This window comes from Carcharodon carcharias, chromosome 18 (assembly GCF_017639515.1).
Source record: "Carcharodon carcharias isolate sCarCar2 chromosome 18, sCarCar2.pri, whole genome shotgun sequence".
Taxonomy (NCBI): Eukaryota; Metazoa; Chordata; class Chondrichthyes; order Lamniformes; family Lamnidae; genus Carcharodon; species Carcharodon carcharias.
The window spans coordinates 41,570,714-41,587,248 of NC_054484.1; the positions used below are offsets into that span (position 1 = coordinate 41,570,714).

A 16,535-nucleotide genomic window follows, 5' to 3' on the forward strand; every position below is an offset into this window, starting at 1 on the left:
TTCACTCCACATGATATCAGGAAACAGCTGATGGCACTGGATACTGCAAAGGCCATGGGCCCAGACAACTTTCTGGCAATAATACTGAAGATTTGTGCTCCAGAACTAGTGCCGCCACTAGCCAAGCTTTCCAGTAAAACTACAACACCAACATCTACCTGGCAATGTTTAAAATTGCCCCGTTTTGTCCTGTCCACAAAAAGCAGGAGAAATCCAACTGGGCCAATTACCACCCTATCAGTCTACTCTTGTTCATCAGCAAAGTGATGGGAGGGGTCGCTGGCAGTGCTATCAAATGGCACTTACTCAGCAATAAGCTGCTCACTGCTCAGTTTGGGTTCTGCCAGAGCCACTCAGCTCCCAATATATTTACCCAATCAACCTTAGCCAGCTCTCCCCTCATACCGATGTAATTGGCTTTGTTTAACTTTAAGATTCTTGTTTGTGCTTATGTTGTTTTTAAACATAATGTGGAATTCAATTGTATTGTGGTTCACATTCTTTTACTATGATATTACTAATTGACCCTGCCACAATGCACACTAGTAGATCTAAAATAGTTTATACCTTGTTGGTTCCACATCATATTGCTCCAGGAAACTGTCATGAAAGCATCCTACAAATTCATCTTCCAGACCATCTTTGCCAATTTGATTGGTCCTGTCTATATGAAAATTAAAGTACCCCACAACTATTACATTGCCTTTATTAGAAGCTCCAATATTTTTTTGCTTAATGCTCTGTACAACAATACAGCTATGTTAGGGGACATATAAACTATTGCCACCAGTGCTTTCTAACCCTTGCTATTCCCTATTTCCACCCAGACAAATTCTACTTCCTGATTTTCTGAGCCAAGATCCTTTCTCACTAATGTCCTTATGTCATCCTTTATATGAGGGCTACCCCTCCTTTTTCATTCTGCCTGTCCTTACGAAATGTTGTGTACCCTGAAATATTTATTTCCCAACCTTGGTCCCTGTGATGGCAATTAGATCTAAACCATTTATCTCTGTGCCATTAATTCACCTATCTTATTATGGAAGCTCTCCGCACTCAGCTGAAGTGACTTCAATTTTATTTTTTCTTCTATGCCTGATGCACTATTACCGTTAAACTCTGTCCTTCCCTGCCCCATTCAACTTGTCTTTACCCACATCAATGTACTTTCCTATTGCCTCAACTTTTACCTTTAGATTTCTAAATCTCTCTTCACTCAAACCCTCCTCCCAGCTGTTAGTTTAAAGCTGTTTTTTTCCCTACTCTTGATAATATTTGCTGGTGCACTCTTACGTTTGTACACTCTGTCCCTTCCTGTCACATTCTAGCTACCATTACCCATTTCGCCACCTTGCATTGTTGCCTTGACTTTTCTCTTAACTTTCCACATCTCCCCTCACGTGAACCCATGTTTCACAACTCCCCAGGACACTGGTACCAGCATAGTTCAGGTGAAAACCAAATGTGACCAGAGTACAAAGGTGATAAATTGCATCAACACCTAGATGTCAAGATTATCACCCTTCTGGCAATGCACCAAGAAGGCCTGGGATGAGAATTCCATTGTGTACGGCACAGTGGCTGCTCAACCAAATATTCCACCACCCATATATGTTGAAGGAGAAATGCTGGAATATGTTGAGCACTTCCCATACCTTGGCAGCCACTTCTCTCAAAAGGTCACCATTAATGAGGAGAAACAACATCAGATCAGCTGTGCCAGCTCAGCCTTCTCAAGTAATGGCAGCGAGTGTTTGACAACAAAGACCTCCCTCTGCAAGCCAACAAAAGTCCACCGTACAGAGCAGTTGTCATCAGCACACTCCTGCACTGCAATGAGACCTGTACTGTTTAATAGTGACACATAAGAGAGTGAGAGAAATTCCATTAGTGATGCCTCCACCGCATCCTCCGTTTTCAATGGGAGGACCGCCGAACAAATTCTAGTGTCCTGATGCCAGTTCCAAAAGCATTCAGGCATAACTCCTGCTATATCAACTTCGGTGGACTGGACGCTCTGTCCAGATGGCTGAAAAGACCATAAGACATAGGAGCAGAAATTAGGCCATTCGGCACATCGAGTCTCAATCCCATTCTCCCGCCTTCTCCCCGTAACCTTTGGTCCCCATATCAACCAAAAACCTATCTATCTCGGTTTTTAATACACTCAATGACTTGGCCTCCACAGCCTTCTGTGGCAATGGATTCCATGGATTCACCATTCTCTGGCTAAAGAAGTTTCTCCTCATCTCTGTTCTAAAAGGTCTTCCTTTTACTCTGAGGCTGTGCCCTCGGGTCCTTGTCTCTCCTAATGGAAACGTCTTCCCCATGTCCACTCTATCCAGGCCTTCCAGTATTCTGTAAGTTTCAATCAGATACCCCCCTCATCCTTCTAAACTCCCATCGAGTATAGACCCAGAGTCCTCAAACATTCCTCATATGTTAAGCCTTTCATTCCTGGGATTGTTCTCGTGAACCTCCTCTGGACCCTCTTCAGGGCCAGAACATCCTTCCTGAGATATCGGGCCCAAAATTGCTCACAATATTCTAAATGTGGTCTGACCAGAGCCTTATAAAGCCTCAGCAGTACATCCCTGTTTTTATATTCTAGTCCTCTCGAAATAAATGCTAACATTGCATTTGTCTTCCTAACTACCGACTCAAGCTGCAAGTTAACCTTAAGAGAATCCTGGACTAGGACTCCCAAGTCTCTTTGCACTCCAGATTTCTGAATTCTCTCCCCATTTAGAAAATAGCCTATGCCTCTATTCTTCCTACCAAAGTGCATGACCTCACACTTCCCCACGTTGTATTCCATCTGCCACTTCTTTGCCCATTCTTCTAACCTGTCCAAATCCTTCTGCAGCCTCCCTGCCTCCTCAATACTACCTGTCCCTCCACCTATCTTTGTATCATCTGAAAATTTAGCCAGGATGCCCTCAGTTCCTTCATCTAGATCATTAATGTATAAAGTGAAAAGTTGTGGTCCCAACACTGACCTCTGCAGAACTCCACTAGTCACCAGCCGCCATCCTGAGAAGGACCCCCTTATCCCCATTTTCTGCCTCCTACCAGACAGCCAATCTTCTATCCATGCTAGTACCTTGCTTCTAACACCATGGGCTCTTATCTTACTGAGCAGCCTCCTGTGCAGCACCTTGTCAAAGGCCTTCTGGAAGTCCAAGTAGATAACATCCATTGGCTCTCCTTTGTCTAACCTACTCGTTACCTCCTCAAAGAATTCCAACAGATTTGTCAGGCATGGCATCCCCTTGATGAAGCCATGCTGACTTTGCCCATTTTACCATGCACTTCCAAGTGTTCTGAAATCTCAACCTTAATAATGGACTCTTAAAATCTTACCAACGACCGAGGTCAGGCTAATCAGCCTGTAGTTTCCCGTTTTTGCCTCACTCCCTTCTTAAACAAGGGGGTTACATTAGCGGTTTTCCAGTCCTCTGGGACCCTCCCTGACTCCAGTGATTCCTGAAAGATCGCCACTAACGCCTCCACTATCTCTTCAGCTATCTCCTTCAGAACTCTGGGGTGTAATCCATCTGGTTCAGGTGATTTATCCACCTTCAGACCTTTCAGTTTTCCTAGCATCTTCTCCTTGGTAATGGCCACCATATTCACCTCTGCCCCCCAACTCTCTTGAACTTTGGGGATGTTACTCGTGTCTTCCACTGAGAAGACTGACGCAAAGTACCTATTCAGTTCCCTCGCGTTTCTTTGTTCCCCACTACTACTTCTCCAGCGTCATTTTCCAGCGGAACAATGTCTACTTTTGCCTCTTTCTTACCCTTTATATATCTAAAAAAACTCGTGCAATCTTCTTTTATATTACTGGCTAGTTTACCCTCATATTTAATCTTCTCCCTCCTTATTTCTTTTTTAGTTGTCCTCTGTTGGTCTTTGTAGGCTTCACAATCCCCTGGTTTCCCACTGCTCTTCGCCGCATTGTATGCTTTCTCTTTAGCTTTTATGCTGTCCCTGACTTCCCTTGTCAGCCATGTTTGCCTCGTCCTCCCTTTAGTATGCTTCTTCTTCCTAGGGATGAATTTTTGCTGTGTCTCTCAAATTACTCCTAGAAGCTCCTGCCATTGCTGTTCCACTGTCTTTCCTGCTAGACTCATCTCCCAGTCAATTCTGGCCAGCTCCTCCCTAATTCCTCTGTAGTTGCTTTTACTCAACTGTATTACCGTTACATCTGATTCCAGCTTTTTCCTCTCAAATTGTAGGGTAAATTCTATCAAATTATGGTCACTTCCACCTAAGGGTTCCTTCACCTTAAGCTCCCTTATCAAATCTGCCTCATTACACATCACTAAATCTAGACTTGCCTGTTCCCTAGTGGGCTCCACCACAAGCTGCTTCAAAAAGCCATCTCGTAGACATTCCACAAATTCCTTTTCTTGGGATCCACTACCAACCTGATTTTTCCAATCTACCTGCATATTGAAATGTCCCCATGATCACTGTAACCTTGCCTTTCTTAGACACCTTTTCTATCTCCTGGTGTATCTTGTGCCCCACATCCTGGCTACTTTTTGGACGCCTGTACATAACTCCCATTATGGTTTTTTTACCTTTGCAGTTCCTCAACTCTACCCACACAGATTCTACATCATCTGACCCTACGTCATTTCTTGCTATCGATTTAATTTCATTTCTTACTAATAAAGCAACCCCACCTCCTCTGCCAACCCGCCTATCTTTTTGATAGGATGTATATCCTTGGATATTTAAAAGCATCTCTTCTGCCAGGTCCTGTTCTCTTAGCTCTCAAATGGTCAACTTTTCAGAGGAGGACAAAAAAATGCTTCAAAGACACTCTGAAGCATTCCTTGAAGCTTGACAGCATTGACGTTAATGACTGGATGGAGCTTGCTCCTAGTCATTCAAAATGGCGACTGCTTGCCCATCAAGCTGCCTCACACTTTGAGTCACAACATCTTAATGATGAGGCAGAGTGGCAGCAGGTAAGGGAAGTTAAGGAAACAAATCCCGTACTCTGGAGCCCATTACCTCAAGGGACACCCTGCTCCATGTGTCCAAAGATCTGTGGGTCAAGAATTGGCCTGTTCAGTCACATGACAGAAACTCCTTGCCATGAGTAGATATCATCCTCAAGTCAAGGGAGCTACCCCACTCCTTTTCCTTTCTTCCTGTCCTTCCGAAATGCCTCATACTCTTGAACATTCAATTCCCAGCCTTGGTCACTTTGCAGCCACATCTCTATAATGGCCATCATATCATACCCATTTATTTGTACTTGTGCTATCAATCCATCCACCTTGTTACGAATATTGCATACATTCAGATAAAAGCCTTTAATTTAGTCTTTTTATCATTTTTCCCTACTCTGACCCTATTTGCTGGTGCACTCTTATATTTGTACACTCTGTCCCTTTCTGTCATGCTCTGGTTATCATTACCTGTCTTGCTACCTTGCACTATTGCCTTGTCTTTTCTGGTAACTATTTAAATCTTGCCTCACCTACACTTTCACAGCCATCTGCTTGCTCCACACTGCCACCTGCTGTTCAGTTTGGGAAATGTGTTGGCAGTTTCAAAAAGCCCTATTTTCAAGCCTTTCAGTTGCTGCTCAGCCTCTTCTTTCTTTTGGACTAAACTTTTTAGCTTGCGCACTTCATTGTGCTGACATGGTCTGCGACCGCCTTATGGTTTGCTTAGGTTTTGTCTCCCTTGGCTGCGGGCCCCCTATCTCTTTTGACCTGGGGCGTCCTTTCCCCTTCAATGCCTTACTGAGGGTGTTCTAGACCTTTTTTTAAGGTCTGCACTCTCCATAACGTGGAGTTTAAAATATTTGTCAAAGGCTATTAACATCTCACCAAATGTGGTTGAGGAATCACCTATACCTTTTCTTACACCACAAATACACCAAATTTATAAAAACGTCATAACTTGTACTTTTTCTGATTTATAATTTAATCCCTATGCACTCCTGTAATCTAAAAATTTTCTTCTCCAAGATGCCCAAGCTTGAGTCTGTTTTGGCCCTTGCCTTAACCTAAATTGGTCTGGTAGTTTTAATTTACTATCCATGGCTGTTTTTCATAACAGGTGAGTACCTCATTTAAAAACTGTTCTTCTTCAAGATGCTGTTTTTTTTTTCTTTTTTCTTCCAGAGAGTTTCAGAGGGGTCCCATTGCACTGACAGGGCCATGTTTTTAAACTACTTCTCTCTGCAGGAAGGCTTTAAAACAATAATTTTGGGCCAGCTGCTTGCTCTTTTAAGCCTGGGAACGAAATAGAAGGCGCTTTTCGGCTCTGTCTGCTGTTTTAAAAACTTGTTTTTCATTCAGTCGAGCTCAGCTGCCACATGTTATGGTGCCGGCTGTGGACCAATTGCTACAGCCTTCTTGCAGCTGTGCTCTGGAATGCTAATGTTGATCTTAATTGCTGCCTATTTTAAAAGGTAATCTCAGCTATTTTACTGTATTTTGCTCACCCTTCTTGTGATCTGGCTCGGTGGCTTGACTGCACTCGCTCAGGCACTTCTTTTTATCTGCACAGTGGATCCTTCTTCTGATTTTCAGCCTCTTTCCTTTTTTGAATTTTGCTCAGCTTTTTATGATGTCACTAGGTCCTTTGACTCTGCTTCTGTGTTCGATCAGGTCTGGCTTTTTATCTGCACAATGGATTCTTCTGCCTTTCAGCCTTTTTTTTCCTTTTGAATTTCGCTCAACTTTTTGGGACCTAGCAAGGACTCTGCATTTGGTCAGATCTGGCAGTGGACCCCCATGTTCCCTGGTGGAGTCCTTCAGCCTCCACACCTGCAATGGTACTTCTGTTAGGCAATCTCCAACTGTGTCTTCAATTTAGGCGCATTTCTCGCAGGTCAGACTGCAGTTTCTTTACTTCATGCTTTGAGATTCTGGGTTCCTTCTCCAGCTTCTCTGGGATTTTGGAGTCCATCCCACCGCTGCCACTGTGTTGTAAGGTTGTTTGGTGTTTCACTAAGAGGTCTGGAGGATTGTATGGTTGAGTATAAACGTTATTAGCAAATCACAACTATATGCACGTCTACATCTCCAAGGTACAGTCCTGCATGGGTGTTGCCTCCATGCTGGCTCTTTCCAGACTCTTCTACATACACAGTCCACAAACATGTGACTCTACATTATGTCATGGGTGGCACTGTCCTCCAATCCCACATTAACCCTTGCTCTGCCCAAACACCCTTATACTACATACACAACCTGACTGTACCTACTTTCTGGCTTCTTTAATGTCATTGGGAGGGAGAAGAGGGTGAAATGGTATGGGAATTGTTGTCATTGACACTTAATCCTTAGTATTCTATGGACTCCCCCTCCCCTACAAAACCCAGAAATAAAGTGATGCCCGATAGGCAAAAATGTTTCATTTTTGTCACACTCCTTAACTGATATATTATTATAGAATTGTGAAATTCAAGATTACCCAAGCAAAATCAACTTAACTCCTTGTGTTTAACAAAAAATTGTAGTTTGGCAATGAAATGGTTTTCAAAGATTTGCCTGAATATCTATAAATTATTTGTAATTAGGATTTTATTTTAGGCCTGTTTCCACCCTACAGGTTAATATTTTAAAATGTTACTCAATGACCATATACATGTTTTTACTAATAGGTAGCCAGCACTAGTAACCTCGTGACAAGTAGTACACCGACTACTCTGGCTGTAAATGCAATGCAGATGCCTGTATCCAGCTCTGGTGTGACCAACTTCAGCATTTCAGGTAAGAAGTTGATTCTAACTAATACTTTATGTGGTGCCGTTTGCTTGAATATTAAATAATTATCTTTGATTTTTAATCCACTGAATGAAGAGTTTTGCTTTCTCAATACCAAATGGCACAGTGCATTACCACATTGTTCTTTGCAACTAGCCAAATCAACCAGATCATTCGGCATTGACTGACAAAGTGCTCCTCCAATTATGATGCACCCAATCTGAATGAAATTTCCAACCCATGATATGAAAACTGCTGCAAAGAGAAATGATAGAGGGCATATGCTGTCTGTAATGGAGCCACTGATGTCAATAAATATTAGTACCATCCATTTTGGGGAGGGGTAAGGATTATTACCAAATCTAAATTAGTAAAATTATGTTGAGCAGCGCAGTGTCGCAATTTAGAGCATGTTGACTTGCTGCAATTACTTGAAAATAAACCAGTGGTGAATTACCTGCTCTAGCAGTGATCACTAGATTTATTGCTTCATAAGTATGCAAGTGATCTTAGTGTTTCATTTGTTATGATTTTTTTTACCCTTGTAGCTTGGTCTGCAGTAACATTGTGGCTGTGGTGTCAGGTCTGATTGCATTCATGCTATGCCTCAGTCCTGTTTCCTTAGTGACATCTACAACCAATTCAGCTACTATTTCAGTTAACAGAAATAATTCAGGTTGTTAAAACATCTTGAGCTATTAACCAAGTGTACTCTTCGTACTCTTGTACTGATTACCAATACTTGTACTAATTACTTGTACTAAGTAAGCATATTATCTGATAAGCTAGTTGTTTGTTTAATGGCAACAAGTGATTTGCACTCTGCCATCCCAAATCCCTCCCTCAATCCTTCAATGCTCCGTGACCTTCCTTCCCCTCCTGCCACTGTACCAGGTTTGACTACCCCTTACATAAGCCCACAATTTCTTGCCATGTCTCTCTCTTGGCTTCCTCAGAAGGGTTCATCAAGGCATTCAATGCTGCATCCTTAGAAGCAGCAACCCCAACTACTTCATCCCGCTTGCTTTTTCTGGCTTCCCACTGAGCCCGTGGACTAATCTGCCCAATATCCTTCTCGAACACACCCCTCCCAAAGCTGACCAAGTGAGCTCTGCCAGTAGATCAGCTATCACCACCCCTCCCACATCTTGCTCCAGGATAAAAACAAAAAACTGTGGATGCTGGAAATCCAAAACAAAAAATGAAATACCTGGAAAAACTCAGCAGATCTGGCAACATCAGCGGGGAAGAACAAAGTTGACGTTTCGAGTCCTCATGGCCCTTCCAAAGAACCAAGTAAAAATAGGAGAGGGGTGAAATATAAGCTGGTTTAAGGTTTGGGGTGGGGGTGTGGGGGGGGGGTGGTAGTTGTAGGGACAAGCAAGCAGTGATAGGACCAGATAATCAAAACATGTCACAGACAAAAGAACAGAGGTGTTGAAGGTGGTGATATTATCTAAAAGAATGTGCTAATTAAGAATGGATGGCAGGACACGCAAGTTACAGATAACTCTAACGGGGGTGGGGTGAAATAAGACTAAAAGGGCATAAAAGGTATAGGTTTAAAAATAATGGAAATAGGTGGGAAAAGAAAAATCTATATAAATTATTGGAAAAAACAAAAGTGGGGGGAAGAAACGGAAAGGGGGTGGGGGTGGAGGAGGGAGTTCAAGATCTAAAATTGTTGAACTCAATATTCAGTCCGGAAGGCTGTAAAGTTCCTACTCTGTTCTTTCTCGAACAGAGGCCCAAACAATCCCCATCCACTACTACTCTCTTCTTCCTCGAACAGAGGCCCGAACAATCCCCATCCACCACTACTCTCCTCCGTCTGGCTGAACTTGTTCTCACACTGAACAATTTCTCCTTTAACTCCTCTCACTTCCTCCAGATAAATGCTGTGGCTATGGGTACCTGCATGGGCCCCAGCTATGCCTGTCTCTTTGTGCGGTATGTGGAACATTCCTTGTTCCAGTCCTACTCCGGCCCCCTCCCACAACTCTTTCTCCGGTACATCGATGCTTACTTCGGTGCTGCTTCGTGCTCTCGTCGGGACCTGGAAAAATTTTTTAATTTTGCTTCCAATCTCTAACCCTCCATCATTTTCACATGGTCCATCTCTGAAACTTCCCTTCCCTTCCTTGACCTCTCTGTCTCAATTTCTGGTGATAGACTGTCCACCAATATCCATTACAAGCCTACCGACTCCCACAGTTACCTCGACTACAGCTCCTCACACCCCGCTTCCTGTAAGGACTCCATCCCATTCTCTCAGTTCCTTCGCCTCCGTCGCATCTGTTCTGATGATGCTACCTTCAAAAACAGTTCCTCTGACATGTCCTCCTTCTTCCTTAACCGAGGTTTTCCACCCACGGTCATTGACGGGGCCCTCAACCGTGTCCAGCCCATCTCCCGCGCATCCGCCCTCACGCCTTCTCCTCCCTCCCAGAAACATGATAGGGTCCCCCTTGTCCTCACTTATCACCCCACCAGCCTCCGCATTCAAAGGATCATCCTCTGCCATTTCCGCCAACTCCAGCATGATGCCACCACGAAACACATCTCCCCCCACCCCCCCACCCCCACCCCACACCAGCGGCATTCCATAGGGATCATTCCCTCTGTGACAAAACAAAAACAGAATTACCTGGAGAACTCAGCAGGTCTGGCAGCATCGGCGGAGAAGAAAAGAGTTGACGTTTCGAGTCCTCATGACCCTTCGACAGAACTTGAGTTCGAGTCCAGGAAAGAGCTGAAATATAAGCTGGTTTAAGGTGTGTGTGTGGGGGGCGGAGAGATAGAGAGACAGAGAGGTGGAGGGGGTTGGTGTGGTTGTAGGGACAAACAAGCAGTGATAGAAGCAGATCATCAAAAGATGTCAACCACAATAGTACAATAGAACACATAGGTGTTAAAGTTAAAGTTGGTGATATTATCTAAACGAATGTGCTAATTAAGAATGGATGGTAGGGCACTCAAGGTATAGCTCTAGTGGGTTTTTTTTTATATTTTTTTTTATATAATGGAAATAGGTGGGAAAAGGAAAATCTTTATAATTTATTGGGAAAAAAAAGGAAGGGGGAAACAGAAAGGGGGTGGGGATGGGGGAGGGAGCTCACGACCTAAAGTTGTTGAATTCAATATTCAGTCCGGAAGGCTGTAAAGTCCCTAGTCGGAAGATGAGGTGTTGTTCCTCCAGTTTGCGTTGGGCTTCACTGGAACAATGCAGCAAGCCAAGGACAGACATGTGGGCAAGAGAGCAGGGTGGAGTGTTAAAATGGCAAGCGACAGGGAGGTTTGGGTCATTCTTGCGGACAGACCGCAGGTGTTCTGCAAAGCGGTCGCCCAGTTTACGTTTGGTCTCTCCAATGTAGAGGAGACCACATTGGGAGCAACGAATGCAGTAGACTAAGTTGGGGGAAATGCAAGTGAAATGCTGCTTCACTTGAAAGGAGTGTTTGGGTCCTTGGACGGTGAGGAGAGAGGAAGTGAAGGGGCAGGTGTTGCATCTTTTGCGTGGGCAAGGGGTTGTGCCATAGGAGGGGGTTGAGGAGTAGGGGGTGATGGAGGAGTGGACCAGGGTGTCCCGGAGGGAGCGATCCCTACGGAATGCCGATAAGGGGGGGTGAAGGGAAGATGTGTTTGGTAGTGGCATCATGCTGAAGTTGGCGGAAATGGCGGAGGATGATCCTTTGAATGCGGAGGCTGGTGGGGTGATAAGTGAGGACAAGGGGGACCCTATCATGTTTCTGGGAGGGAGGAGAAGGAGTAAGGGCGGATGCGCGGGAGATGGGCCGGACACGGTTGAGGGCCCTGTCAACGACCGTGGGTGGAAAACCTCGGTTAAGGAAGAAGGAGGACATGTCAGAGGAACTGTTTTTGAATGTAGCATCATCGGAACAGATGCGACAGAGGCAAAGGAACTGAGAGAATGGGATGGAGTCCTTACAGGAAGTGGGGTGTGAGGAGCTGTAGTCGAGATAGCTGTGGGAGTCGGTGGGTTTGTAATGGATATTGGTGGACAGTCTATCACCAGAGATTGAGACAGAGAGGTCAAGGAAGGGAAGGGAAGTGTCAGAGATGGACCACGTGAAAATGATGGAGGGGTGGAGATTGGAAGCAAAATTAATAAATTTTTCCAAGTCCTGACGAGAGCATGAAGCAGCACCAAAGTAATCATCGATGTACCGGAGAAAGAGTTGTGGAAGGGGGCCGGAGTAGGACTGCAACAAGGAATGTTCCACATACCCCATAAAGAGACAGGCATAGCTGGGGCCCATGCGGGTACCCATAGCCACACCTTTTATTTGGAGGAAGTGAGAGGAGTTGAAGGAGAAATTGTTCAGCGTGAGAACAAGTTCAGCCAGACGGAGGAGAGTAGTGGTGGATGGGGATTGTTCGGGCCTCTGTTCGAGGAAGAAGCTAAGGGCCCTCAGACCATCCTGGTGGGGGATGGAGGTGTAGAGGGATTGTACGTCCATGGTGAAGAGGAAGCGGTAGGGGCCAGGGAACTGGAAATTGTTGATGTGACGTAAGGTGTCAGAGGAATCACGGATGTAGGTGGGAAGGGACTGGACAAGGGGAGAGAGAAGGGAGTCAAGATAACGAGAAATGAGTTCTGTGGGGCAGGAGCAAGCTGAGACGATCGGTCTACCGGGGCTGTTCTGTTTGTGGATTTTGGGTAGGAGATAGAAGCGGGCCGTCCGAGGTTGGGCGACTATCAGGTTGGAAGCTGTGGGAGGGAGATCCCCAGAGGAGATGAGGTCAGTGACAGTCCTGGAAACAGTGGCTTGATGTTCAGTGGTGGGGTCATGGTCCAGGGAGAGGTAGGAGGAAGTGTCTGCGAGTTGACGCTCAGCCTCCGCGTGGTAGAGGTCAGTGCGCCAGACAACAACAGCACCACCCTTGTCAGCGGGTTTGATGACAATGTCAGGGTTGGACCTGAGAGAATGGAGTGCAGTAAGTTCAGAGAGAGACAGGTTAGAATGGGTGAGAGGAGCAGAGAAATTGAGACGACTAATGTCACGCCGACAGTTCTCAATGAAAAGATCGAGAGAAGGTAAGAATCCAGAGGGAGGGGTCCAGGTGGAGGGAGAATATTGAAGATGGGTAAAAGGATCCGTTGAACTGGGAGAGGACTCCTGCCCAAAGAAGTGAGCCCGGAGACGAAGACGGCGGAAGAAGAGTTCAGTATCATGCCGAGCCCGAAATTCATTGCGGTGAGGGCGTAAGGGTATGAAACTAAGTCCTTTGCTGAGCACTGAACGTTCAGCATCGGAGAGGGGAAGGTCAGGGGGTATAGTGAATACGCGGCTGGGGTTGGGACTGGAAGAAAGGGTGGGGACGGAGGGACAGGCAGGGGTGGAGGGTCCTAGATGGGTGTTGGTGTTGATGAGTTGTTGGAGCTTGCGTTCCTTAGCACTTGAGAGAAAGAGAAAAAGTTTCTTGTTGAGGCGTCGGATGAGCCGAAGGATAAAATGAAACTGGGGGCACGCGCAGCTTTGAAAAAGGGTACGGCGGTGCTGCTGGAGGGAGAGGTCGAGTGTGTTCATATAGCGGCGCATGGCACTGAGAGTGGATTTCAGAATGTGACGGGAACAGCAGTCCGAGAAACGTTTTATGTCCCGGAGATACCTGTAATCCTGGGTGGGTTCGAAACATGAGGGGTGGAATTTCAGTTGAAATCCATGTGGGGTAAGTCGGAGACGGAGACAGTCACTGAGAAAGGAGATATGGCTGTGAAAGCGGGTTTTAGTAAACACCTTGTCAAACACTAGGAGAGAAATGGAAAGCAATGAAGGTGAACAAGGCAACAGAGAGATCCGGAAATCTTGTCGCAGAGAGGAACAGAACTTCTTCAAGGAGGTAGGCATTTCTTGAAGAGCAGTGGCAGTCAATTAAACACAGATAAAAACAAAAAAACTGCGGATGCTGGAAGTCCAAAACAAAAACAGAATTACCTGGAGAAACTCAGCAGGTCTGGCAGCATCGGCGGAGAAGAAAAGAGTTGACGTTTCGAGTCCTCATGACCCTTCGACAGAACTTGAGTTCGAGTCCAGGAAAGAGCTGAAATATAAGCTGGTTTAAGGTGTGTGTGTGGGGGGCGGAGAGATAGAGAGACAGAGAGGTGGAGGGGGTTGGTGTGGTTGTAGGGACAAACAAGCAGTGATAGAAGCAGATCATCAAAAGATGTCAACCACAATAGTACAATAGAACACATAGGTGTTAAAGTTAAAGTTGGTGACATTATCTAAACGAATGTGCTAATTAAGAATGGATGGTAGGGCACTCAAGGTATAGCTCTAGTGGGTTTTCCAGGTAATTCTGTTTTTGTTTTGGACTTCCAGCATCCGCAGTTTTTTTGTTTTTATTTTTTCCCTCTGTGACACCCTGGTCCACTCCTCCATCAACCCCTACTCATCAATCCCCACCTACGGCACCTCCCCATGCATACACAAAATATGCAACACCTGCCCCTTCACTTCCTCGCTCCTCATCGTCCAAGGGCCCAAACACTCCTTTCAAGTGAAGCAGCATTTCACTTGCATTTCCCCCAACTTAGTCTATTGCATTCGTTGCTCCCAATACGGTCTCCTCTACATTGCAGAGACCAAACGCAGACTGGGTGACAGCTTTGCAGAACACCTTCGGTCTGTCCGCAAGAATGACCCAGACCTCCCTGTCGCTTGCCATTTTAACACTCCACCCTGCTCTCTTGCCCACATGTCTGTCCTTGGCTTGCTGCATTGTTCCAGTGAAGCTCAACGCAACCTGGAGGAACAGCACCTCATCTTCCAATTAGGCACTTTACAGCCTTCCGGACTGAATATTGAGTTCAACAATTTTAGATCTTGAACTCCCTCCTCCATCCCCACCCCCTTTTCATTTCTTCCCCCTCCCTTTTGCTTTTTCCAATAATTTATATAGATTTTTCTTTTCCCACCTATTTCCATTATTTTTAAATCTATACCTTTTATGCCCTTTTAGTCTTATTTCACCTCACCCCCGTTAGAGTTATCTGTACCTTGCGTGTCCTGCCATCCGTTCTTAATTAGCACATTATTTTAGATAATATCACCACCTTCAACACCTCTTTGTTCTTTTGTCTGTGACATCTTTTGATTATCTGGTCCGATCACTGCTTGTTTGTCCCTAAACCACCCCCCCCCCCCCCCCCCCCCCCCCCCCCCCGCCATCTTAAACCAGCTTATATTTCACCCCTCTCCTATTTTTACTTAGTTCTGTGGAAGGGTCATGAGGACTCGAAACATCAACTTTGTTGTTCTTCGCCGATGCTGCCAGACCTGCTGAGTTTTTCCAGGTATTTCTGTTTTTGTCTTCCTCCAGGATATTTGTTGGCTTGCCGCCCGTGAGTTTATTGTGGATGATTACATCAACATCGTGGCTTTGATAGAAACTTGGTTGAGGGTGATGACACTTCACCCCTAATTGAAGTCTCCTTGCCTGGCTATACCTTCCATCACTTGCCCAGACCTTGGTGGTGACATGGCACTGACAGCCAAATCACACCCTGACTTGTCAATCTACTCCTCTGTCATTTTTGAGCATATCGCCATGTTCCATGCCTTTTGCCTCTCATTTAAAATCCTTACCCTTGATGACCTACCCAAGTACCATACAAACTCTCTTTCTTTCCTCCCTCAGCCTCTGCACCAAACAACTTATCATCCCCGGTGATTTCAACTCTCTCTCAATTCATCATACTTCTTTGTCTGAGTTCACAATACTCCTGTTCTCCCTTAATCTCTTCCTTCATATAAACCCCCCAACCCATAGTCACTTCCTCTTATGTGGCATTACCATTCCCATGGCACTTTCAAAGAAGAACATTGGAGTTATTCGCAATGGCCTGGCTAATATTCATCCCTTAGTCAACATTGCAGAGATTATCAGGTCATTATCACAATGCTGTGGAAGTTTGCTGTATGCATATTTTCTGCTGTGTTTCCTACATTACAACAATGATTGCACTTCAAAAGAACTTCATTGGCTGTAAAGCACTTTGAAACATCCGGTGGCTGTGAAAAGTGCTATATAATGCAGTCTTTCTTGATCGAGCTTTTGGTCATCATTCCTGGCTATCCCCTAATCTGGCTGAATGTCAAATTTTATTTAATAAAGTTCTTGTGAAGCGGCTTGAAATATTTTACTATGTTAAAGGTGCTACATAAATTTAAGTTGTTGTTGCTGTTGACCTTCAGTGATTTCAGTGAATAGATTTTTCAGCAAAGGTATGTAGGTGTACACCAATAAATTATATTTATAATTCAGTTATGTCAAGTGAAGTAATCTGTTATCACTGCTGTGCCTTGATGGCATTGGATCTAAATTTGATGGGTTTAATGGTCTTTTTAGCTCAGCACTTTTACTGAGAGCATAATGATGTATTGTGTTTTGCAAGCTCCAAATTAAACTGTATTTAAAGGACCTCATCTTTGACGTGCTGGAACAACAACTTGCATTTATGTAGCATCTTTAATGTGGGAAAAAAGTCCTTCGCAGTATTGTAATTAGACAAAGGTTAACGCCGTGCCAAAGGAGGTATTAAGAATGGTAATTAAAAGCTTTGTCAAGCATGTCTTTTAAAAATTGTTTTAAGGTTTTTGTAAGCGATGGAGAGGTTTAAGAAGATAATTGCTTGACCTAGGATCCAGATAGCAAGGGGCACAACCACCAATGGTGGAGCAGAGAGTGGGGAATGTACAAGAGGCCAGATTTCGAGAAAAGTAGAGTTCTTGGAAGGACTGAAATTTTAACTTGCTACATAGCAAT

General features: G+C 44.8%; 1 protein-coding gene across 9 annotated transcripts in view; it reads left to right on the forward strand.

The window, feature by feature from the left end:
* LOC121290366 (POU domain, class 2, transcription factor 1-like) overlaps positions 1-16,535 on the forward strand; it is a 260,691-nt gene that overhangs the window by 166,471 nt on the left and 77,685 nt on the right. For all 9 annotated transcript variants that reach the window (XR_005945788.1, XM_041210746.1, XM_041210750.1 and 6 more), the window contains one exon: positions 7,640-7,748. Coding sequence is in view for 8 of the 9 variants with exons in the window: in XM_041210746.1 (XP_041066680.1) it covers positions 7,640-7,748 (109 nt within the window). In the remaining variant the exon portion in view is untranslated. The remainder of the gene's footprint in view (positions 1-7,639; positions 7,749-16,535) is intronic.